Source organism: Festucalex cinctus, chromosome 14, assembly GCF_051991245.1.
Source record: "Festucalex cinctus isolate MCC-2025b chromosome 14, RoL_Fcin_1.0, whole genome shotgun sequence".
NCBI classification, from domain to species: domain Eukaryota; kingdom Metazoa; phylum Chordata; class Actinopteri; order Syngnathiformes; family Syngnathidae; genus Festucalex; species Festucalex cinctus.
Genome location: NC_135424.1, coordinates 5,147,084 through 5,174,263, shown reverse-complemented (window position 1 = coordinate 5,174,263; position 27,180 = coordinate 5,147,084). Strand labels below are relative to the sequence as shown.

Sequence of the window (27,180 nt, the reverse complement as noted above, 5' to 3'; positions counted from 1 at the left end):
ATGGGCTTTTGAATGTAAACTTTATTGAACAAAGAATGAAACGTCAATGGCTAATTTGAAAAACACTTTCCCTCACATACATAGCATAAAAACATAGCCCCGGACGTGAACGAGCTAATGAACAAATAAAATATAATAGTAAGCACACAAAAATGCCCTTTTAATTTATATACAAGTTGAATTCGGACAAAAAAAAATTGGTCACATAAAAAAAAGCTGTTAACAGTTTCACTGATTTTAAACTAACTAAGCTAAGCAGCTAAGCCAAATCTTGTTTTGTTTATTTGACATTGTAATTCTTCTACATTTACATTAAGCATGTAACATTTTATAATGTTAGCATTTACATTTTGTATGGTAACAATTCATTACTTGTAAACCAAATGCTAACCAGTAAAAAAAAAAACTTTGCTAGCTTAGCTTGTAGCTAACCTAGCATGTAACATTTTCAATCCAAAGTGTCCATTTTGTCAGCCAATCAGCTACAATATGCAATAAATAATACTTTTGGGGGCAATTTTGTGGCCGTACATAAACACAATATGAATTCACAGACGCTTTGACAAAAATAAATAAACTTTAGACTAATACACACCCATTTTCTCAACCGCATATCTTCAACTTATATTTCCTAATTCTGATCATTTCTGTTCATTTCTTGGATGGATCTGAATGAAAATCTTGCACAGTATCATTCCAGTTTAGCAGTGCAGTGAAACAGAAATGCTTCAATTCATGACTGGAAAAATACAAAAACCAAAAAAAACACACACAGCTGTGGAGACATTTGAATGGCTTTGTATTGTTTTTTTGAAAAAGGCACACTAACCAGTAAAGCTCATCAAGAAACACATTTTTGCGTTCCATCTTTGACGTCTAAATCCGTCAATGGCAGTTAATGATTTAAATTATCATCTTTCATGATATATTGTACTATAAATACTGTAGCTCTCAGTGGCTCAAATATTCTCTTAAGAAGTGCAAGCTTGTCATTGGACGCACCCCAAGTGTCAATATCCTTTTTGTGGGGAAGTAAACAAAGCCACCTGTCACTTTTCCTTGCGTCCGCCCACCTCCTCCTCATCTTGTCATCCTTTAAAAGCTACTTAACAAAAACCAGACGGTTGGTTTTTATTTTTTCTTCAGTTACCCAATTACAGAAAGTCGTACGTGCTTTTGCAGCTGTTTTGAAACGCCAGCAAGGTGACCTTCTTCCACTTCCTGGCTCATTTGCATCCTCCTTGAGCCCACAACACGCCTCTCGTTACCATCTCAAGTGCACACAAAGCAGGTAGCCACGTACTTCACGCCACTTTTCTTTTGTTTTTGTACCCCTCAGAGACTTTTTTTTTTTTCCCCGCTGCTTATTATTGCATTAGCGGCTTTTATTGTCTGAGCATTCAATGTGTTTTCATAAAAAATAAAAAATAAAAGTCATTCAAGCGCCGGTTTGAACTAAAGTGACGAAACGTCGCAAAAACGCAAAACAAAATAATTTGATGCGACAAAGGAGTTCAGGGCAACATTTGATAAGTCATATAAATTACAATGCTATAATTAGAATAATTTCTCCCAAGGTAAAAACAATTTTTACAAGAATACTAGCAAAACACACATCTAGACATCTTTGGTGATTATGATACTCTATATCAGGGGTGTCAAACTCATATTAGCTCATGGAGGAAAATATATTACTAAGTGGGCAGAATTGGTAAAATAATGGTATATAACTTAAAAACAATTGCTGTCAATTATACGCAGATTTTTGCAATTTTTGGGCCAGCCCTAAATTACGGAGCTCAACTGTAATTTATTGTTTAAAAAAATAACACAAATGCAAATGCAAATGAAACGCGGCAACACTGTATGAGTTCCGGATGTGTTAAGTCTACCTGTTTTGCATATATATAGTTCCCAGAATGCATTTTGTGACGCAGTTAATGAAGTTATGAGGACGTTTAATCCTTGTCATATGTATTTGTGTTACCAGTGATTGAATTTGTGTTGTATTTAACACGTTTATGTTGGTCTATGGTTTAACAAAAAACCTTTATTTATTTATTTTTTTTTTTTAACAAACCACAACTTTAAGTTGTGTTTAAAATAATTCCGTGTACAAGTTACATTACTCATCTGAGGACTGCTTGTTAAAATTACAAATTTATATATTTAATTGTGGCTGGCTGATTAATTGGTCCAACATTACAATTTTATTTTATTTTTTTTTTACTTTACAAAGTCGTCTTGTGGGCCTGATCCGGCCCGCGGTCCGTATGTTTGACACCCCTGCTCTATATATATAATTCATCAAATCTTTCATGTTTTTGTTATTAGATAAATACTGATTGTGATCTGCTCCAGTTGCTATACACGGCACAATTGTGCACTCTAATATTGCATTTTTTTTTGTAGAATATTGATTGTTTCTACAATTGGGATGCAACAAGAACAACCGGAACCCCTTGAAAAAAAAAGTCTTTTACTATTCCAGAGTTGATTGTGACAAACCAAAGGAACTGCGGTAGGTCTTGATGATATCCCTGATGGCCTTCCTGCAGATGGGACAGGACGCCTTGTCCTGCTTGAGCTTGAGGGCGCACGAGTAGCACAGGCAGAGGTGGCCGCAGTCGTAGAGCGCCGTGTCGGCCGCGTCGTCGCAGCAAATGGCGCACTCGTCCGAGACTTGCGTGGAGCTGGCCGGCGGAGGAACGTTTTGCTGCGTTTCTGAATCAGATGAACACACAGGAGAAAAAAAAAAAAAAAAAAAATGGCGTTCATCCATTTGCAGTTTGTTGTTGTTTACATTTATTTCGTGCCAATGCTCCCCTCTGATCTGTTGCTTTTTCACCCGTAAAGAAGCTGCACATCAGACAACAAAAATGATTGATTTATTCGTGTTTTTTTTCAAATCATTAAAAAAAAAAATAAAAAAAAAAATCACTTTCGTTGACCAATGGGTCTGAATCTAATGGACATGGCAATGTAGTAGTTGTAGTCATTTGTTGATGTGTTATTCATACATTGTTAGTAAGTTAATACATTTTTAAATTTTATCTTTTTTTTTTTTTTTAAATAATAAACAATACTTATTGAGACCTTTCAAAAATCTTGCACTTAACAAATAAGATCATATTAAAAATAGGGCTGTCTCTATTGAATATTATATTGGATTCATTTGAATTTTGCAGTGAAGTGTATTACAAAAGCATTTTTTTCCCCCAGATTATTTATTAACCAGTTGGTGCTTATTTCGTACTTTGTATTCATATAGTGATTTAAAAAAAGGGGATTGATGGTCAGTCATTGTTTTCTAAAGTAAAAACATATGCTTGCAAATGTCTTATTTTGATTAAACACAGAAGATGATCACTCATGAAGGACGACAGAAATCAGTAAACAATTACTGCTGATATGCCGAAATCAGAGGATTTGGACAAAAAAAAAAAAAGGCTCCAAATGATTATTTGATTATTAAAATAGTTGTAGATTAATTTGATAATCAATTACTTATTGATTAATCGATTGTGACATCTCTAATTATAAAAAATAAAATAAAAAAAATACTAAAACTAACAAAATAACTGAGACTTGGCATTTTCTGAAAAACTAAAACTAATAAAAACAACAAAAAAAAGAGAAAAAAATTCAAACTAATTAAGCTAATTAAAACTAACTGAATTTAAAAACACAGTCAAAACAAAATAAAACTAACTCGAATGAAAAATCAATCAATTTCTTTTTTTTTTTTTGTAAAATAAATTTCCCCCCAACGTGCATCTCATAATCCAGTGCACCTTATGTTATCTTTTCTTCATTATGATGCTATGATGATTATGATGATTTTTTTCTTTTCTTTTTTTACTGTTGCAAAATACTGCACAACCAAACCACTCGATTGGAACGACTGTGAAACATTTGCCTGGAATCTTAAAACTCTGAAAGACACATTGAGCAAAATGTGAGCGACCAACCTGTGATGGAAGGTCTGCCGAAGCGGTTGTGCCTTTTCGAAGCCAAACCGACGGGGGACGAGCGTGAATTCAGGATCGACTGGACGAGTTGGTTGGCGGATCGAGATGAACCTGAACATGTACAGCAGACAAAATCTAAATTGGAGCCATGGAGTAACTGATTACATTGCTAATTAAGTACACCCCTTCTGAACCTGGTACACATTTTTTCTCATGAGCAAACAAATGAAGCCTCATGTTTACATTTGGCTTCATCTTCCATTATTTGTGCTCCAGCTTAACATCGCTTCACGGCGCCCGATTAGCTCGTTTAATATTTGACCTGATGTGCAAACAAGTCCGTGTCGTGGATCTGGTTCGTACACAGCTGCTGGATGCGGAAAAAGTGGATTGCACGATAAAGACCATTCAAAGCACGCAGCAATATTCTGTTTTTTGAATAATGTTTCCCCCGCTGTTTTTCTGTGTAATTTTTCCACCTGTTTTTCTGACTATTTTTTTCCCCCTGTTTTTCAATATTTTTTTTTCTTTTTTTATGACAAAAACATATTCAGTAAAACAGAAAAAAATATTCAGGAAAAAAAGGGAAACATTATTCAGAATAACAATTTACTCAGAAAAAAAAACAGCAGAAAAAAATGTTCAGAAAACAGGCGGAAAAACATTATTTAAAAAAACAAACAAACAAAAAACAGAAAAAAAAAATATTCCAAAAAACAGAGCACCAGCTTCTGTTTTTCGGAGTATTTTTTTTTCCCCTCCGTGTTTGAATCTTAGCTGGGCTTTTCCCAAAATTCAAAGTGTCTTATGTGTCGAATGCTTGGACAAACCTGTGGAGGAAGGCTGGCTGGAGTTGAGTAGTCTGTCTGCGGCAATGTTGGACTCTGTCGGCGTGTTGGTGGCCGGCGTGTTGGTCACGGACAAGGGTGATCTCGGAGGAGAAGGGACGGAAGGGACGGACGAGGGTGATCGCAAGGGGCCTTGGGCGTCCGAGCCTGACGACAGAGAACGGCATCACAACAGAGCCTCCACATATTGTCTCGGTTCACAAGCATATTACGTTCGATTCACCTGACCATTGGCAAAGATGTTCAACAGAGAAGGCTAAAACATCCCTAATGAAAATTAAATTGCACTAATAAACTAGCCACCAGAGGGTGCTAGAACTGTACAAATGGAAATCAACCTGACTTTTTTTAAACTGAGGTGCTCCTTTTAAATATTGTGAACATGACGACGACGACGATATTGTGATATCACGATATCACGATACTGCCCATATCGTTGCATCCCTAATTAATAATATTAATATTTATTAATAAATAAATACATTTTCCTACAAATCTTAGAGTGCACATGTACAAGTTTACTCATGAATATTTTCTAAATTTGAGTTAAAAAAAAAAATCGCAATAATCAACTTGATGAATCGGTATTGAATCGAATCATGACCTATGAATCGTAGGCAATTCACACTCCTACAGGCAACCAATTAAATAGCACCTTCAATTGAACATTTTAATTCCATTACATTTATTAATTAATTTAATTACATTTCAACATACTAAATTACATTTTTTTGTCATTCCCTGCCATTGACGGATATAGTCGTCAAAGATTCATCTTAACTGGGCTGGCAGTGAATGAGTTGAATAAACATATTTGAACACGCACAAAAAAATGCAAGCATAAAATATATAGAAAACAGTATATATTGTATATGTACTTTTTTTAGAGGCAGGGCATGGCATGACTAAATTAAGCTCCTCCCTTCACGTCAACATACTTGGCACCAAGATACCGCAAGATGGCGCAAATGCATGACCTTCATATTCGACACGTCTTTGTCTGAACCAAAAATCATGAATCGCCGAATGGCGAATAGTGAATATGCGCAGATTTCCGAAATATAGCAAGAATTTTCGAATATTCCGCATAAAACGGATCCAACCTCAGCGAGAAGGAGCGCGTGGGCGCAACGGCGTCCCATCTGCTCCGTTTGACGGGCGCCGCGACGCCCAGCCGTGACATAACTGTCACTCGCCTCGCTGGCGACACGTTGCCACGGCAACCGGCGGTCGGCGGGGCCCCCGCCTGAGCGGAGGGAGACGTCGCGTCCTAAGCCCGCCCGCCCGCCCACCCTCCTTTCCCACAGCTGGAGCGGGGGAAAACGTCTCTCACAGGACGAGCCTGAAGAGCGGAGGCGGGAAGTGAGAACGGAGGAAGTGGAGAGTATCGACGGAGGGGAGAGGGGGGGGCGATGCTCGGTGGGCGGACGCCCGCCATCTCCAACCGCAGCGCAATTACATTTAATAATGCATGTGGTGGGCATCGTAAGGAGCTATTATGAGCGAACCCCCTCCTGATAAATAACACGGGTGTCGGCGGGGGAGCACAAGCTAGACAGAAATGACCTCTTAAGTGCTGATGAATGACTTACAGGAGGGGAAAAACAACACACGCCATGTTGTCTGATCTTCTCTGCAATCGTCTTATTTACGCCATCAATACTATACTGTACTATCGCTTATGCTATTAAAAAGTATGTGAGCTGTGATGATCACAATGCGAGCCCGAGGGCACTTTGATGCCAATTTCAGTCAACAGCAGAGGGAGCTATAAGGCCAAAATGACTTTGAGTTCCACTTTATTTCGCCATGGAAATATACCGGATACTTGGAGCCGAAATTTAATTGCAATAAAACAGAAAATCAAATCTAAAAATTTGTTGAAATGCCGTTGAGCAAAAGTTTTTTTTTCTTTTAATTTAGAGAATAGACAGTTATGTTTTAAGATACTGGCTTATTTTTGTTTACATTTTGAACAAAAAAAAAGTAGATGGAGTTCCCAGTTCAGCAGCATCTCTTATAAAGTCAAATTTTTAATAAATACATAAAAAAAAGTTTGCTGAAGTTCACTCAATTTTAAATTGATCTCTGAGAGATGAACACTTGTGAACGCAGCCAATTTTGAGTTTTCATAAGCGTTTCGTTTATTCAATCGACTAATCGGATTCATTTTGATTTTGCATTAAAGTTATTACAAAATCTTTTTTTTTCTTGATTACTGTTTATTAAACCGTGATTGGGGTTGATTTTGGGGGTGGGAACCTCTGGCTACCTCACGATACGATACGATATGCGATACAAGCCTCACGATAACGATTATCTCACGATATGACGATACCGCGATTATTGCTATATTGCTCAGGTAATAAATCCATGATAATCTACAATTATATCTAATCATAAAATAATAATAATATAAATAATAAATGAAATAAATAAAAATAATAAAAAATAAACAATAATAAATAATAATAATAAAAATTTAAAAAATACATAATTTTAATATATAACTATATATAATATATACAAATATGAACAAAACAATAAATAAAAATAAATAATAATAATAAAAACTAAGCTCATGATTCTTGTTTGCAGAGTGAAAAATTGTTTGAACATGTTCACAATTTCTTTGCTACAAGGACAACCGTTTGCAACATGTAAAAACTGTCTGTTGTCATTTGCAACATTTTGCAAACACTGACGAGAACCCAAAATTCACAAAGTTCACAAGTATTCGCCGCTCAATAATAATATAATAATACACATATAACACATATAATATAGCAGCCTGATCAGCCTTTGCACTTGTACAAAAGGCTGATGCCGATATTTGGCATTTTGACAGATAATTGGTCTATCTGTAAGGAAGGAAGATGAAGCGCACATACCGAAAATCCTGAGTTGCGTGACGTTCTTCCGCGGCGCGAAGAACATCCACAGCGGCCTGGAGTTGTCCACGCACAGCCGCACCCCCAGGCTGACGCCGTTGCGGCTCGCCGCGACCTCGCCGCCGGCGCTCACCTCGAAGCTCAGGATGTCCTCGTCCGCCAGCGACGCCGACAACTCGTCCAGGGCCCAGAACTCCAAGCGGTCCAGCAGCCACGTCAGGTCGGCGGGCATCTCGTGCGGCATGAGCGCGGCCGGGTCGCAGGCCGTCACGCCGTAAGACAGCTCGGCCGGCCCGTCGCTTTGCAATATGACCGAGACGATCTCGCCGCGTTCCAGGGGCCGACTGGTGAAGACCAGCGTCCTGGACGGGCCCTGATGCTGCAGCGTCACCGCCGTGTGAGGGTCCGTCAGGCGCACGTGCTCGCCGTGCACGTAGTGAACCTGCAGCTCGTCTTCCAGGTGGTCGGGGAGCTCGGAGCACAGGCGCAAGTTTTGAGAGTTTTGCGGCATGTGGTCGGGGCACTGGTGCTCCTCGTGCTCGTCCTCGTCGGGACCCTCTTCGAAGAGATCCAGCACGGGAAGTTGGTACTTACGATTATTTTTATGGAACGTCAGCCGGCCGCGGGCAGAACCCGTCCTTGAGACATCCGACGAGAGCGTCTCACTGTCTGTGGGGACACACAAGTACAGTACACGGATTATATTCCAAAAACTATGCGTGACAATGTTTATTACATCTGTTTTTCCATTTTGGTATGACTTACTTTATTATGAATGCTTTTTCATTCATCATATATGCTCTTTTTTCATTTACATTCATTTTTTCTATTAAAAGTATATATTTTTAATTTACTTATTACCGTATACAGCATATACATTTTATTTTCATTTGCGATATGTTTTTTTTCCGTTTTGGTATGATTTTTAGTTTATTATGAATTTTTTTTCATTCATTATTTATGTTTTTTTTTTATTTACATCTATTTTTTCTATTAAAAGTATGTTTTTTAATTTACTTATTACAGTATAAATCAGAGTATATATATTTTTTCATTTATTATAAATGTTTTTTGTTTTGGTATGATTTTTAGTTTATTATGAATATTTTTCATGCATCATTTGTTTTTTTCCATTTACAATCATTTTTTTCCCATTAAAAGTAGTTTTTTTTATTTTTATTTACTTATTATAGTATACAGCACAGTATATATTTTTTCATCTATTATATGTTTTTTTCGTTTTTGGTATGATTTTTAGTTTATTATGAATGTTTTTTCATTCATCATTTTTTTTTTCCATTTAAAATCATTTTTTTCCATTAAAAGTATGTTGTTGTTTTTTTAAATTAACTTATTACAGTACACAGCACAGCATATTTTTTTCATCTATTATATATGTTTTTTTGGTATAATTTTTAGTTTATTATGAATGTTTTTTCATTCATCATTTCTTTTTTTTCCATTTACAATCATTTTTTCCATTAAAAGTACGTTTTTTTTTATTTATTTACTTATTACAGTATACAGCACAGTATATACTTTTTTTCATCTATTATATATGTTTTTTTGGTATGATTTTTAGTTTATTATGAATGTTTTTTTCATGCATCATTTGTTTTTTTTGTTTCCCATTTACAACCATTTTTCCCATTAAAAGCATGTTTTTTTTTTTGGTTTGTTTTTAATGTACTTGTTATCCAGAGTAGTATATAGTTTCTACCTCCGGAATGCAATGTTGTGGAGCGACAGGAGTGACATTGTTGGAAATGTCTCGTTGAGACGAATCCACGGATGGCCATATGTCCCAGTTCGGACGTAAAGACCAACAAAAATAAACACACCAAAAAGCAAGTAAAAATAAATAAATAAATAAATAAATAAATAATAATCAGATGAACCCGCGACAAACGAGGGAACGCTGTTTACTATTTTGAAAAACTTGCAATGGATAGCATAAATTACGTACATATTTTAATTTAACAGATTCCTGACTAAAACAACCACATCATGGATGTAAAGTGTTAGTTCTGCCTTACGTTCCATTATGCAATTCCATATTTTGCCACTCTTACTCGGCAAAAATCTGAATTTGAATCCTCAACGTCATGATACAGTATGCAGCAGCTTGAAGCACATACAAAGAAGCACATTCTTTGGAATGTAGCTGCGGGTCAGCAGCTACGTAACAACGCCAAAGAACAAAAAAAGATGCATAACAGGTTTATGTAACGCACATGAGAAAAGAAGATGTGCACAAAGTCAGCGAACGAGCCTCCCACTCTGTCTCCAGTGCGGAGTCTTAAGGCTCGATTGGAGCTGGAGGACATTTTCTCGACAACAACATATTGGCTTCCATTTTCATAGCCCATAAGACTCAGATGCCCCCCAAAGTGTACACTTGTAAATAATATAAAAAATATATATACACATATTTTTAAAAAGTAAAATTAGAGTAAGCAGTGATCCGATTTTTATACACAATATTAAATTAGTATTTGATTTTATTAAAATAATAAATATATTATGTATATATAAATATAAAAATAATACATTTTAAATAGAACTGACAAATGAAAGCATACAGATAAATCTATTAATGCACCACAATTTCTAGTAAATACATTATTTATGATATACAATTTCAAGACACGTTACTTATGGTTTACTTTCACGTGAGTCATAATATTCTAATGTAACGGTTTTTGCTACTACCCAGCCTTCTGTTTGTCAGTTGATTGAGGGGGGCATAGCCCCCCACCACCCCCCCACTTTTATCACAAAGAGACAGCACATCTCCGGCCAGCCACTGATAAAACTGCTTGAACTCAATTACTTCCTCTGCAAAGAGTGTCCACAAGCAAGCATGGGCGTCTTATTATTAGCACTCTTATCATCTTGACAACAAAGAGATAACTTCTCCCCTCGCCATTATGCTTGGCATTTTTACATCTTGTTAAGTCCCACAAAAGCACAAAAGAGACAAAGCAAATAAAGAAAATGTTAAGTGTTTGGCCGTGTGGCATTTACACTTCATTCAAGCGCGCGTTTGAATCTTCAACTCCATCACGGCGGCGGGCGCGGTTCGATCACATCACGCACTCACTTAGCACGGTGCAACATTCGTATGTGACCGACGCGGAGTTCCTATTAAGAGTCCGGACAAACACACACGTCAAATACACCTGCTCAAGTCTGCAGCTGCCAATCCACACAAGAAGAATATAAAAAACATGAAATAACGGCAATTTTCTTGGCACACTATCACGTCACGTGAAATTCCTATTAGCCACTGGCTGAAGTGATGCTTGACATTTGGGTTAGGGCCGATCGATTATAATCGGACGAAGCGAAGAAAACCAAATTTTCCGACGCTGTGAAAGTACCCTGAATGCGCCATTTTGCTTTTGTAGCATTAGGAACTAGCAAGTGTGTAGCGTATGTTGTTTTGTTATTCTGTTGTCCCTAAGTGTCCTTTAAGCTGTTTAATGACACTTCAGTTGGGAGTTAACTGTAAAACTAAACACACAACAATAAGAATTACATCCATTGTATATTACAAAACATGCTTCGCTAGCCTAGCGCTAATGCTAAAAGCGAAGGGAGGCTCCCATTCAAATGCTAACAGGAAGTTAGCATCGACTTCTGGAGTGTTTTTCCTTCAAATAACGAATATCCACACACAAATGCTGTGGGAACACAGGCACAAATTCCTCCAAATGTGTGAAAAAGGGCCCTAATTTGGGGAAAATAAATGTAACAATTTGGTGTTGTCAAAAAGAATGCAAAGATTGTTGAATGAGAATGTTAGTCGTGTGAAAGTGTAACAGCTGTGCCTTTAAGAGCGTCTTCCACTCATTTAAAAGCAGCCACAGAAAAGCAACAGCAGCACTTAACCGTCTGCCTTGTTCAGAGGATCAAGTAGTAAACATACTGGCAAAATAGATTCTACTCTTACAAGTTAAACGCCTGAAGCTATTGACTGACTAAAGAAATTTGAGGGGGAAACAAAAAGGAGATTAAGCGCACTGATGCAATGAAGATGATGAAGTGGTCTTTGATCTTCTCAATCTCAGGAGAAAATCCCAATTCAAGTATGAGAATGCATACCAGACAAGGTCAACATTCTCTTTCGTTGAGCTTTGCAGCTGCGGAAAAGACAAAAACAAAACAAAACAAAGGAGACTCGCTCCACCCTTGATGAACGTTGAACAACCAAATACCCTCAAACTGGAAGAACCAGTTTCAGCAAAAAAAGGAAATGAAGCTAAAAGCAGCCGAGCAGGAAGCCAAACGGCAAACCGCGCCATGACAACGCACAAAAGCTGGCGTGGTAGCACCAGCTTGTCAAGACGATCAACACCTACACAACTGAAATATGTCCAGAGTACTGACTGAGAAAAAAAATGAACAACCTCTGCCAAGGCTTCCTGAATAAAGGACAGCTACAATGAATCCATTATGTCTCAATATTTATGGACCCAACTGTAGTCCCCTTAGTGGAAGTAATAATGCTATGTAATGTAAACACTAACACGTTTACTACTGTTCCGAATAGCTTCCGAGTTTTTGGATACATTAACTGTACCTAATGTCGGGGCCTGTCAAATCCAATTTCAACATTCTAATATCCAACATGTTATGGAAAGTTTTAGAAGCACCAAATGCACCCGGGTTCACTTTGTTCCTTGGCCCGGCACGGCGGGATTAGGAGCTCTACGGATAGATCGGGAGGTGGGCCGGTTCAGAGAAGACCTCACCAAGGCCGCCTGCATTAAAACAGCATTCACGCGGGGATTTGCACTAAGTATGCATGCCTTGGGGGCCGATCCAGGACAACGTGTAGAGGAGATGTTGAGTGATGTCATCTGTCATGAGAAAGCAGAGCAGGGTGGAGCAGAGGGGTGTTGCCTAAAAAGGGAAGGGGGCTTATAAAGGAAGACAGGCGAGAGGAGGCACTGGGGAAAACATGTTATGAGCTTTTAGGATGGAAATTGACAGAAGTCCAGGCTCCATCCAGGAGAGTGGTGGGGTAGTGCCACATGTTGCGGACGAGATGAGGTCAGAAGTCGGTAAACACAAAAGGCCGTGGTCATGTGAAAGTGATTAGCATCTTCCCTGTACAGCAAAGCCCTTACGATCCAAAAGTGACAAGCTTCATTATAATTTCAACGCTGGCTCACGGAGAGTCCGCCAGGACCCGTCAAATCCGAGCAGCTGCCTCGCGAGTGGCGTTTATTTTGCTTCGACCGATCGAGGCCAAACCCTGACATCACTTGAAACAAAACTCTCGGAAATACATAAAAGGGGGGGGGGGGGGGGACTTCCGATGACGGACTTCCGTTCCTTTAGTGGCAACGAAAAGTTGTATTGGTAGTCGGAACGTGCTGTGGTCTATCAGCTAAGAAAATTCAATGAAAAACAGCTGTAACTGAGGGAACCTTCTTGTGCCACGTTACCACGTGTTCTACACATACTAGGCAATTGAGCAACACTCGGGGGCGGCGTGGCGAAGTGATAGCGCTGTCACCTGCCATCCCATGCCATCGTGACGTTGTCGAAGTATCCTTGAGCAAGATACTGAACCCCCAGTTACCCCTGATGCTGCGTCATCAGTTGGTGAATGAGTAGTTGAGCGTAAAGCCCATTAGGGGCCTTGTAAGGTGGAAAAGCGCTATATAAAGTAAACGAAGCACCATTTACTATTACATGGTAAGTCTGTAAACCAGTACTTCAATGGAGTACCATGTTGTGTCACAACGAGCTAGCAGGAGTGACATCGCCAACTACTGGCCTGGCATGCGTTTTACAGCCTCTTCAGTTTTCAGTCAATTTTTGCAGGTTGTTTTGACATGGATTATTTCAACCACGTCGTCGTCTTTTACCAGATAGTCAGGTTTAACAGCCAAACTGCTTTCCTCATTTTTCCATTTCATCCGTTATGCTCTTTGCACAATTAGAGACACAAGGGAGCAGTAGGCAGCAATTAGGGGAGTTCTTTGAGAGTGGGTTTGGCATGTAAAGGTACGTTCAGGGAATTTGGGACATGGTGGGAAGACATTCTGCAAGCTTAAGAGACAATGCATCTTGTCAGAAACAGAACCATTTACCTCGGCCTTGCACAGGACGTGTCAAGCCGTATGAATTTTACCCAAAAAGGATATCAACGTGGATGGTATGTGTCCTCTCTCTGGACTCAGAGGGGAGGTTTCAAGCATCGCTGAATTCCTTAAGTGGAGACCTTGGAAAAGGCTCTTTTTGAAATTCTGGCAGATCTAATCAGGTTAAAATGTCCACTCCCTTGAAAAGAATGAAGATTTGTTCGCCCCCTCTATTCTTCCAATGATTAATTGCTGTGATCAGACATTGAATGTTTACACGACCGAAAGGAACAACAATGCTCCATTGTTATTTTGTATCATTGGATGCGATCTGAGGTAAAGGGCTTAATGATTACACCGTATTTGCCTTTCCGTCTCACTGACGGCAGTTTGCCTTTGGCTGGAAACACACCCGTGATCGATGACTTTGCATGTCGTGACAACACAACTGAAACATACACCTTGTTGTTGTTGGAGGCACAGCAAAATTGAGCAATTTGTGCTTTTCAGGGTGTCTTTGTCTTAAACTCTAACTAAAAACAGGACCCTTTACATTAATGACGCTACACCATTCAACGACGAAGATAGCTTGGAGGGGACCCAAAGACGCTAAATAAAATGTTGAATATGTTGAGGGCTAGCTCACGGTCATTAGCTAATAGCTAGGTGACTTGACAGTAAAGAGGAGCTTGCAGTAGACATTCGACAGGTAGGCAAGAGCCGCCAGAGAAATCCGGGTGGTAAAGTTCTCAAGAAAATGAAGAGAAAGGTCTGGATCAATAAAAACTTGTTTGCATTATAGTGTTTCCCATGTCATGTTGTTTGTCTGTAGGCTATGAGTCCTCTGATTGCTTGGCAACCAGTGCATGGTGTTATCCTGCCTCTCGCACAAAGTCAGCTGCGGCAGGCTCCAGTTCACCAAGCAACGCTAATGAGGATTAGCAGTAATGAAAATGGATGGAGAATAGGTGGGCCGCAAGAGACTTCAGTAGCCTATATTCTCCTTAACTGCCAACAAGGTGACCCGATGTGGTATTAAGTTTCTTGTATCAGACCTCTCTATATTTAAAACCCTTTTATCCCCCAAACAAATGTGTGATAAGAGAAGTAGTCCCTTATTGACACGTGAAACAATAAGCTGGCGCCAATTAACGGAAATAGAAGCAAAGACCTTGTTTATGTTTGCGTGCCACGTGAAGCTGTCATATGTCACTCCCATCTGTATGATCCAGTTTGTAGTTCATATGACAACAATAGCACAATGTAATTCTGTGAGGTTACACCCACGCTAACAAACAAATGTGCAAAGGCGCAGAACTATTGGGTCACTGCACCAAAAACCAAGCAGATCTTGAATGAAACATTACATTTCATGGGCGATATTTGATTTGTTACCCCCCATAAAATTGTATGTTGGGACCTGTCAATCATAATGGGAGAATGGGACAGGTTTATGGACAACGTTTATAACCACATTAACCGTTCCATCCATAAAATGCTTAAAAGTGGTATAAATTTAACAATGCATTTATTGTTGCGGTTGGAAAACTGCACTGAATTATAATTAGTAGTCCACAGTTTGCTCCTGTCATGCGTGGCTCAAATAAGGCGAGCAAAAGTAGCCTACTCTTTCAGAGTGTCAATCAAAATAGGCCACTTTTATGACTAACTACTGTTGATGCAGACTGTATCTGAACTACACAATGCAATTTTTATTAAAGACGTGTGGGCATGATGAATTGAAATATTACAATACAGTATGTAATCTGAGAAATACTTAAAGCCACGGAATACAAAAGAATTGCTCAAATGTGTACAATGTTAACAGTTTCTATGCTTAAGGCAAAGTTAGCAAACTGAATGACAAAATCTCCAACACAGATCTGTCAGGAAATGATATCTTTCTATGCACTTCAGAAGGATTTCATATCATGTCCTTTTCAAATAAAAAGCAACAAACTGCTAACATACTAACACTTGCAATACTAGCATAAAACAGGATAGCAACATCGGTATTGAAAACACCAAAACACATCAGGATTTTACACCTTGCTCTGTAAATACTATTTCAATTACCATTCCAAATGAGAAAAGATAAAATGCTAAAATGCTAGTAATTGTTCTTTTAACGATTAGCAAGGTAGCAGCCTGAGAGACAAAGCATTACGGACACTTAACTCATTTGCTCCCAAAAACGTATAAATACGTTCTATTTTAAATGTTTTAAGTGTCCCAAAGACATATTTACACGTTTTTAATTCTATAGCATACAGAAGGCTTTGAAAGTAAAAGTAAAAAAAAAAAAAGCCAAAGTATTTACATGCTTTTGTAAGCAAATTTGTTAAAACGCTACCATGCTAACGGTTGCTGCAACATTTGGAAAGACAGCAGCCAAAACTCATAGATGATCATAATGAGTGTATACGCAGGCTATATTTATTTCCCCCAAAAAACTTTTCAAAGCAAACTTCAAGCCTGGTCCCCAGAGGCATAAAGGAAACCATTGGGATTTACTGTACTCGAAATAAAAACAAAAGACCACAGCAGGTTATCTCCTCTCCGGTTTCAATATAATGATTGATGTCCTCACCTTCACCTTCATCACCTAAGAGCTAAGAAAGACGCGTTCTGATTCTTCTCCACAGTTCAAGAGAGACGAGTTGATTTCAGCCTCGCGGACCACTGGCACTGTGTCAGTGATCAAGTGACTCATCCAGCTCGAATCAACAAACTCCCAACGGAGTTTCTTGCGTCCATCAAAAGATGCGGTTGACTTACCGGCCTTATGTAACTTGGCAGGAATCCATCATGCGTGTACGAACGAACGGTGTACGGTGTGGTCTTCTGGGACTGCGAGACAAACACTCGCAGCCCAACTAAAAGGGATTACATGACTTTTTTGGTGTGACAACAGGAATGTGTAACATTCCCACATGTGCGCCACTTGAGGGGAACGAAACTGAAAGTAGCATACGACCTAATTTATTGAACCTTGGCAAACTGCAACTAACAAACGTCTGTTTCGCAATATACAGTGGCAACCCGTTCATTGCCGGGTATACGTTTTAGAACCCTACACATTAAACTTAACAAAAACAATCGTTCAACTCATTATAATATATAAATATATTAACTCTTTTACTGCCACACGTTATCAAAAAAAAATACAAATAAATAACCCCCACAATGCCAGCTGATTTCAAGCATTTTAACTCATCTTTCAAGGCAAAAAAAAATATTGTTTGGTTTTACTACATATACAATGTGGGTACGAAATGAAAGATCGCATTGCATTCTTTCATTAGAAAAAAAAAAGTATGTTTCTAGCTTATTCCGTTCTTTAGTAATCACCATTTGAAAACTGATTCCACAACCCATTGACCAGGCAGCGATCCACTTAGATGTTGCACTTCCCATTGTTAAAAACAAACCAAAAACGTAGTTGACATCATTTAATGTTTATGGCGGCATACATCGTGATTTTACCAATCGTTATTAAATGTTTTTGGCGGTCAAAGAGTTAAATATCAGAAATACTGTATGTATACGTGCTAACCGCTAGTCCACTGTGCTAGCTTTAGTGGCGACAGTAAAACGGTGGCTCAGATAGTAAAAATAATATTTTAACACCTTTATCCTATTGACAATCTTTTTCTGAATTGACAGTGTCTGCTGTGAAAAAGCACAAGTAGACTCACTTCATATTGTGCTGAGGCATTTTTGCCAACGCTTTCAATTACGCAAAAGTGCACAGTTCTGCATTCGCTTTTGTGATTCCGCCCAGATGCTCAACAGAGCGTGCAAGCGACTCTCACAGTCACCATTAATTGACATGAGTGAGTAGGTGATGATGTAAGGAATTTGTACGCCTCCAGAACTCCCAAGTATGATTTCTCTGGATTCATTTAGCTTCCTCCATTACGCAATAACATCTCAGCTTGCAGGCCTGCTCACAGATCTCAGGTTGACCCTTGACTCTTGCAAGTTAGGGTAGCGACCCGACTTGCCTTCATCCCTACACTCTTGCCGGGTAGCTTTACTAGAGCATATGCAGGGTTATAATAAAAAAAAAAAAAAAAAAAAATAGACAACATATTAATTTTCCCATTAGCCCCGCTAAATGCATTCCCACAAATAATCAAAGTTTAACATGAAAATAAAAGCTTTTAGCCTCAAGGTTAATGCTGAACCTCAGACGCATCACTTATTAATATTTCTTCGGAGGCTGCTTGGGAGATAAAATACGATCAACTACCGTCTTGTGAGGATGATTTGTGAAATCATTATAAATGACCGAAAGAGAAGGATGTAATTGGATGTTAATATTATATGACTGCTGCATATAATTGATTTTAATACGACTAAAATATTCTTCTGGAGGTATTAAACCTGATGAATTAACTTTATTATCCTACAACTGTTCGTGTATTCATTAAGATGGTGCCCTATTCAATTATGTCGCTCCAATTAAAAGCATGTATCTCTAAATCTTTCCATTGGAAACTATTACATAGAATAAAAGTAAAAAAAAAAAAAAATGCCAAAGTTGACTTTTGTGGCTACCCATCGCTTCAACTTCAAAGAAGCAAATTACTTTTCTTTGTGTGTCAGATAAAAGAAAAAAAAAAAGGATATGCTTGCTTTTTATTGGACCACAATGAAATATGCTTGACTATTACGCCTGCTTGCCATTTTGCAGGAAACTTTCAAGGTAGCTTTAATAGTGTTTGCAGACTTAACGTCTCACTCATCCAGTGCTTAAGTAAACATTTTTAGATTTCATCCACAGTATTTCGACGTCAGTTGTACCTTTAAAACCAAGCAGACTTCAAATGCTTTCCCTTGATCCCTTTTTTTTTTTTTTTTTCCCCTTGATGGCCTGCGTCCATGAAGCCCACCCAAAACTAACTAACTGCTATCAGCCGCATTCATCTCCCATCGCAAGTAAAACCAAGGTCATCCGAGGAGGGCCGATTGGCTCCACTCCGTCGAGTTCACTCATAGCGCAACGCTCCATTTGTATCCCCTGAAAACAACTGTTGCAGACGTGGGCTGATTGTCAGATAGCGTCGCCCACAGCAGGTGGAAATTGGGCCCCTGTTCTCGCAGCTGGTGTAGCGTTCGCGTATGTACGCTTGCAAGGACGCCAAAAGCAAAACCTCTCTTGCTATGAAGACATCTTGCACATGTGCCAAGTTTAGAAACCTATTTCAGCAACTCTTGTTTTTGCTGCCAGGACAATAGTCACTCAGGCTTTGAGAGGTACTCGTGGAAAATGAATTGAACTATAGTTGAAGTGAAAGGTGCCTGTTTGACTCAATCAGAGGATGATAAAGTCAGACAAGAGCATCTTCTTCTTGGGCTAAGAGAAAACAATGGTAGTCAAGACGGAGCATAGTCCATGTTTAGCATTAAACCTCTTTCCGCTTATATGAAGTCACATGCAGATGGGAGGGGGGGGGTAGAAATCATCCCCAGCAGACATGACATCATCAGTCCTCACAGCATGCCCCAACACACTCCATTTGTTCTCGGACAAGCGCCGCGAGGCCAGCGGACCTCAGATAGTCGCACGTCGGCGCTGAATAGCAGGAAGCCCACCGGCAGATAGCGCGTGCCACTCGCCTTCGACCGCACGGCGAGAAATGAGGTTAAATGGTTCGAGCTTCACCGTACGGGAGCCTCTTCTATTTTTATTTGCAGTGTCGACAGCCTCTATTCCGAGATGAGAAGCAGGGACGTTCTCGGAATGGGTTATAAATACGTACTCGAGGAGTGGACAATGCAACAGTTGCATTGTTGTTGTTGTTTTTTTGCATACTTTTTAAAAATGAGATGCAGCTGTTCCTTCATAAACGCGTCTCAAAACCCAACTTACGAGAAGTGAATCATTGAGAAGATGCCGATTGCAGATGACCCGATGGCTCGTTTTCTTTCATCCAGCAACCCTTTAAACGTTGAAAAATCCCTTCGGGGAGATTTCTTTGTGACTAACAAGCGTGGCGTTTTAAATCGACCTAATCTCCCACCATCTTTTTCCACAGAGCTATTTAGGTGGGTGATGAAGGTGGGAACAGCTGTTAATATGTACAAAACATCAGACGTACATGTGTTTCGAGTGAAAAAGCAAAGTAATAGTGATGCAAACTCACCGAGAAGCTGGACTCCTCTGGTCTTTCCGTAGACGTCCACGAGAAACCACAAAGGCAGGTTAGAGCTAACCTGCCTGAATAGCCGCTTGGGTGTGCTGTCGTTGATCCGGTAGAGCACTCGGCCCTTCTTGGTTACCCAGAAGGAGATGACGGTCTCGTTACTGAGGAGTTCCTCTGGCAAGGGTTTTGCCCAGAAGTCACTCTTTGATGCCAGATCTGGACACGAATACCGTGGCAAGGTTCTGGGGTTCATCTTGGATGGGTCTTGGGTCGTAAAACCAATGCGTAGAGAACCCTGCCAGGCTCGGAGGGTCTGCGTGATCTGTTGGGGGTACGTTCGAGGGTTATAAAACAATTCAGACAAAGTCAGTGTGCTAAGCAACTTGATAACATTTCTTTAACTCATTTACTCCCAATAACGTATAAATATGTTTTTTTAATGCTCTAAGTGTCCCAAAGACGTATTTATACATTTTTTTGATTTTTTTTTATGCTAGAGCATACAGAAGGCTTTGATGCAGCCTCTCAACTGCAAAGAACAGTTGCAGAAATGGTAGTTATTACACAAACGGCCAGCAGGTGGCAGCAGAGCAAAGGAGATCAACCAGGGCCATGTAGAAAAAAAGCTCAATTACTTAGAATTTTAAATAGATTTGTGAAAACTGATGAAACTTAGCTCTCTTCTAATGCTAATTACTGCAAAACGGAAACAGAAACATACTTTATTTTTCCTGATGTAAGAAGAGACTTTAATCTTTCTTTTGGTAGGTTCCATGCTTTTATAGCAATTCAACACAATATTCCGTGGGCCTTGCAAAATCAGTCAAAATCCAGTAAATCAGCCGGGAGCGAACGGGATTGCTTCTGTGAAAATGGCTGGGAGTGAATGAGTTAAAGGCAAGACGGATATCTACGAGCTGAAATCTAAAGTGAGCACCGAATCGCCTGCAACACAAATGTTTCCCTTTCAAATGACATTTGCTGTACAAGATGACAGCATTCCTCAAACGGCAAAGTCGACTGTGCGCTCACTTTTCGAGACCTAGATGGCCCGATAGCTCAAGTGGAAACTTGAGCTGAGCCGCCTCTTTGGCCAACACAAATACAAAAGTGAGAAAAAAACCAAGAGGAGAGAAAAGAGGTGACAAGACGAGTAGGCGTGAAGGAGGACTTTCTCGCACGATCACACTCTTACACAATAACCGTTGATTTTCTAATATAGCACCGCAGAAACATCAATAATACTTTTCATGTGTGCAACGTACTTAAATGGGTCGATGGTTGAGGTCACGGGTTCATAGATGGAGACATTAACAATTCAATCAAATGGATGCATGGATGATACTTAAATTGATGGACAGGTGGAAGATGAGTTGAGAGATATAATAGAAATGGCGGTATTGGAAATTATTTGATGAACGGTTATTGGCAGATGGATGGGCTGATTTGTTAACTCATTTATCCCAATAACGTATAAATATGTTTTTTTTAAATGTTCTAAGTGTCCCAAAGACGTATTTATACGTTTTTTTTGTTTTTTTTTTTATGCTAGAGCATACAGAAGGCTTTGCTGCAGCCTCTCAACTGCAAAGAACGGTTGCAGAAATGGTAGTTATTACACAAACGGCCAGCAGGTGGCAGCAGAGCAAAGGAGATCAACCAGGGCCATCTAGGAAAAAAGCTCAATTACTTACAATTTTAAATAGATTTGTGAAAATGACGATGGTTGGTAAAATTGAAAGACTGATTGGTTGATGGATGGATATACTATATGGATCATGGATGGACGGATGGAAAATAGATGGACAATGATAGATGGACAAATAGACGGATACATTGATAGGACGAACTATAGATAGTAGATGGATTATGGAAATGGATAGAAAAAAGGGATGGTTCAAGCAAGCATAGACAAACTGTTAGATGATAATGGATGAGCTAATAAATGGACAACCAAGTTGATGTCTGGATGAATAAAAAGATGGTCAAGGAATAAGCTCCCAGAAGCAACAGAGTAGACAACTGAGATGTATTTCCCTAGAAAAACGACACGTGATCTGTCTCACCTTCAGCCGGACCACCTCGTTGACAGCCACACATCTGTCACTGAAAACGATGGCGTTGCAGAAGCTCCCTCTCCTGTTGACCACCCTCTGCGACTCGTCCATGATGATCTGCGAACCCTTCGCCGTCGGGTGGAAGAGCAGAGGTTCGTCACGGGGGAGCCAGGGCTGAGAGGCCGGCGGTCGGGCGTGCTTGCTATGGCGCGCGGGGGTCGACAAGTTCACATCCGAGTAATGTGTCGGCCTGTAGAGACTGTGATGATGATGGTGGTGGTGGTGTGAGGAGGATGGCGGAACCATGGTGGCAGCCGAGAAGTCATAGGAGTGCTTGTGGTGAAGTGCGTCAGACGGTAGAGCTGAGATGGGAACCGATGAAAGCATTGGATCTGTGACACACAACAATTATGAGATCAAGACATGTTGGACTCGCATTATTTCAACTTCAACTTTAGCAAACTGAAACTATCCAATGCGATTCATGTTTTGCTCATGAATGAAGACGCTTTAAAAATATAATGATGGCAATTTGCATTGCAGTTTCTTTTGTGTTTTGTGATGTCAAGAGGTTTGCACCCCGGAGACAAATGATCAATCAACCCAAGACAACCGGGGATCGGGAAATGCTCATTGTGTACCACTTCAGACACATCACCGCTGCTTCTATTCCAAGAGTGTCACGCGGCGGATTAGCATGTGCAATTTGGACAGTCGACATTTAACTCTAACTGCCACACGTTATCAAAAAAAAACTTTGATATGACAAAGGTTTTGATCATTCACGTCATCCTTGAAAACGTTCTATTTCATCAGATTCCGTCATGTTTCATTGTAATTTGGTATACTGGCAGCCCATTGAAAAGAGATAAAATTCTGCCATCTGCTGGCCATAGTTAGTGTTTTTGATTCCACAATCCATTGACAAGGCATTTAAAAAAAAAAAAAGTTGACGTCATTTACCGTTTATGGCGGCATACATAGTGATTTTACTAATCGTTATTAAACGTTTTTGGCGGTCAAAGAGTTAATCTCCATTAGACTTGTTGGCCAAGCATCACAATCATTTCGAGCTCTCTTCTCACACTCTTTCTTCTCTGTGCAGAACAAGACTCAATTGTCCCGGTCATATTTCCACCATGCTGGATGTGTGACACTTCTATTCAACGCCATCATTCAAACCGTTTTTATTGTATGCGGCGACTGCTTCAAGAGGTGGTATTGATCCAGTTTCAAACCGACTCTGGTACACTTCCGTTCACTTTGTGTCAACCCTACACAGACCAGTATTAAAATGATACTGTCAAAGTTTAATCCGGTACACTCATTCAATCAAGTTGTGACTTCATAAGACCGCCTTTGTGAGTGCTGAGTGAACCAAACGTGTGATTCCAAAGGCATCATGGACCACAGTACCAAATCACAAGCATGAACACTGCCTGACTTGCCTTTAATGTGCGTGTGTGTTTTGAAAGATGCCTTTGTGGGTTTACAAAAAGAAAATGAAAGACAGTTTTGTTCAGAATACTTAGAAATTCTGCTCAAAATGTTGGTTTTACCTGGTATTTTTGGTGGTACTTTTAAGTATTCAAATTAAGTATCTTTTTTTTATGGAACTATTCATGTCATACTCAGCTACACAATCTTACAATATCTAAAAGATTCTGCCACTAAAAGAGAAAATCTGAAAGTTTCCAGTGTGAGTACATCATCATTAACACATTCACTGCCAGGCCAGCAAAAAATTTGACATTGACGTCTTTTTCCGTCAATGGAGGTGACTGAGTTAACTTTTCAGTTTCACTTTCATGATAAACATAATCACTCTCGCTTGTTTACATGATGACACTGAGTGGACTTAAAAATGACAAACGCGCAGGGGTGAGGTTGGACCGAAAAAGTGATTGATGGGCTCTTGAGTGGGGACAAGAGGATCAAGAAGACCCTGAGAGGGATCACTGATATGTGCAGTTTTCGGGTTCCAGGAGGATGAGAGGGAGCCGTTGGTCAGCCAAGAATTTCCAACACAGAACCGATATCGCGACTCAACACCAACACGCCCTCGAGGTGAAATTTGGCAAGCATGGAGTCCATCTGTCTGTCTGTCTGCTTCCAGCTCTTGATTCACAGTGTAGCTTCTGCAAGCTAGCTGGCGTACGGACGCAAACAATCCTCAGTCAATTCAATACAGCTCATGGGTCAATATCACAACAAAGATATACACTTTTCTGTGACATTATGACCAGGACTTTCTATTTCTTGCACAGTGGGCCAGATTGAATGCTATCAGGTGCTTTGTATGGCCCATGGGCTGTAGGTTCCACGCCTTTGCTTTAAACTTGAATTTTGGCCTGTTATGAACCTTTTGTTCACCATGATGTAATATTTTGTGTTGTAATATCGGTTATTGTGTGTGCATTGTTAACGGTGGCTCAAGTTAGTGTTGAGTTGTAGCCAATTGTATATTTTGTTACTGCTCATGGAAATAAACCAATTGAAATGCATCAGCGATGGTCATCCTTGTCACATACTGGACAAGGGCATGACAGTATTATGTAAATATTAACTATAGGGAATTTGACTTAACTTTGAGACACTCTCTGGCTCGGCACCTTCTGTTTTTGTTCGAAATTAAAACTTCAGACATTTGGAAATTTTGTTTACTGTAGATTAGGGAGCTATTGACTTGTTTTTACCTTTTAAGACATGATAATGACCCCATGGAAGCTCTTTGAACTTCTTAGAATGTTAAAACACATATGTCTATTGACTAAGCTAAAATTAACCATATTTTCCAATCTTAAAAATTGTTCAGTAAACATATGCTTTAAAAATTTAAGAGTTGGACTTTGTATATAAAAAAAAATCAACAACAATATTTTCCCTTTTAATGTAAATAAATATCGGCTGCAAATCTTGGTTATCGGCCCTCTTTGCTACTAATAATCAGTAATCAGAACCTTAATTGCCTTGCCTGGATATATGAAGGTGGGGGGGGGGGGAGCTATAAATAAATACAAATGATCTTTTCTAACTGCACAAGAAAAAAATAAATAAACTACAAGAAGAACATGTTTACAGGTGCAAACAAAACTTAAAAGTCTGTGCAGGTGACGATAAGCAGCTCAAGAACATCAAGCAGATTAAAACCAGTCTGATGTACCTGTTTGATTTACATTCCATTACTGCTATGAAGCCCCATAAAGCAAAGAAGCACAAGTTGAAAAGCAGATGAAAATAAACATACTAGTTTACAAACAACTCTTAAAAAAAAAAAAAGTCAAGACAAGGAAAGAAATAAACATAAGTGTATGCTGACACCATTTAGGAATATTTCTTTTTTAAGGAAATGTAAGCACAGGTTTCATTTGCAAAGTAATCACCATGTGATTTTTCAAAGCAGCCTGAGGGACATTTAAAACGAGCCAAACAGCTTCTTAACGAAAATGCCACAAAGATCCCACAACATATACATTTCAACAATTATAATAATAACAACAACAACAACAAAAACGAATGTGATTAAAACAAACAAAATCATGTTTTAGCTACTTACAATCGTGTCTGGTCACTTGGCCTCCCATAGTTGTTGCTGCTGCTGGTGGAGATGCACGGATGCGTTCAAGGTCCTCTCCACTCGGAACTTAGCGGCGCATCCAGGACCAACTGTCTTCTTCCAAAGCGCGTCTTTGAATCCTTCATTCCAGCCACGCACACACGAGAGCGCACGAGATGCTGCGGCACGGAATGTGTTCAGTCACAAAAAGAAAGAAGCTTAAATAGCCTCACAGACACACGAGTGCACATGCTCGGCGCATGCATCATTTGCATAAAAGAGGCGGAGCCTGGCGGGAAGATCCGTTTACGTGACAGGCACGCGCGCTCCATGCAACTCTCCTCGATTGTTTTTGGACCGACCCGAGTCGATCTACGTCCATGCAGGAAGTGCTTTCAATAGGAGCTCGCCTCAAATGTAGATGATGCCATAACAGTGAAACTAGGCGAACCTGCAGTTAAGAAAATATATAGATTTCGTCAGGCTGTCAAGAAGAGCTTAATTGCCAAAGCAGCAGGTGGTTCGTTCTATAAATCCTGGAGGTTATTTTAGGCAGGCAGACGTTACACAGTTATGCCTGAATTAAAAAAAAATAAAAAATAAATAAATAAAAAAATAGAACAAATTTGATCAACATTAAAATTCATTTTGGCTAATAAATAAATACATAAATAATGGAAACAGCCACTTATAGATTGCAAAGCCAGCATCCAGTCGTCGCCTGAAACATTAGCACAAAAAAAAAAAAAAAAAAAAAAAAAAAAAAAAAAAGAATCTGCTGCTGCGGCATCCCTTAAAAAAAATAAAAAAAATAAAAATAATAAAAATAATAATAATAATATAAATACACATTATATAGCAAAACAGTAGGGCTGGGTAAAAAAAGAAAAAAGAATAATCAATCACAAATTAATTTTCCTTTACTGTTCACGTGAATTTAAGAGTAATTTTCTTACATTTATGAAAGACGACTTATTGCACTTTAAGACAATTCGGAATCTTTTATGTTTATATTTACAATTATTAAATTAGAATTATGAAAACATTTTCATCTCATGCTTGCTGATGTCGACGGTGGTGTAACACTTAACACTTGTTACTTTCATTAAGAAACTAAGTCATTTGCATCTGCAAATTTTACTTTTTCATAAAAAAATAATATTTGTGACGTTTTTATCAAGTTCTTGACATTCAAGAAGAATTAATCAATGTCGGATTAAACTGACGTCAATTCAAATGGGGGGGAATCCAAATCAAATCGCACTGAACTCTTCGAATCGAAATCAAATCGATTGAGGAAATGAGAAATCGATACCCAGCCCTACACAACAGTGCCATTATCAAGAATAAAGAGGTCAAACGTGGGCACGTGAAGAGGACTCGGGTCTTAGGCAAGCTGGAGGGAATTATGAACAGTTCCAAATAAGTCAACCTTAGCAGAAAACTTTCAGGCTTCTACGAGAATGCAAACAAAATGCAATAAAAAGCCTACTAGAACATCTTGCCGTGATGACTCCGTATGGACATGATTGGCTTCAGGCAGCGTGCTGATGGTGGAGCTGAAAATAAAAACGGTGAAACAACACAACTCGACACGAAAAAAGTTT

General features: G+C 39.2%; 1 protein-coding gene across 1 annotated transcript; it reads right to left on the bottom strand.

Moving 5' to 3' along the window:
• Nucleotides 1-6: 6 nt before the first annotated feature.
• LOC144001262 (E3 ubiquitin-protein ligase NEURL1-like) lies at nt 7-26,263 on the bottom strand. The gene is made up of 7 exons (XM_077495441.1): nt 25,574-26,263; nt 22,027-22,409; nt 19,961-20,282; nt 7,711-8,379; nt 4,802-4,966; nt 3,972-4,082; nt 7-2,724 (listed from the first exon to the last, which is right to left on the bottom strand). Exons 1-7 carry the CDS (start codon nt 25,599-25,601, stop codon nt 2,483-2,485), a joined length of 1,920 nt encoding a protein of 639 aa, XP_077351567.1. The 5' UTR covers nt 25,602-26,263; the 3' UTR covers nt 7-2,482.
• Between the last annotated feature and the right edge of the window lie 917 nt (nt 26,264-27,180).

What these genes read in the sequence shown, in the direction of transcription:
- LOC144001262 (XM_077495441.1), bottom strand. Translation starts at nt 25,601, where the DNA reads ATGGGAGGCCAAGTGACCAGACACGATT. An exon ending in ACGAGGTGGTCCGGCTGAAG is followed by an intron (nt 20,283 to 22,026) that starts GTGAGACAGATC and finishes TACCCCCAACAG; the next exon opens with ATCACGCAGACCCTCCGAGC. An exon ending in CAGAGGAGTCCAGCTTCTCG is followed by an intron (nt 8,380 to 19,960) that starts GTGAGTTTGCAT and finishes GTGTCCCCACAG; the next exon opens with ACAGTGAGACGCTCTCGTCG.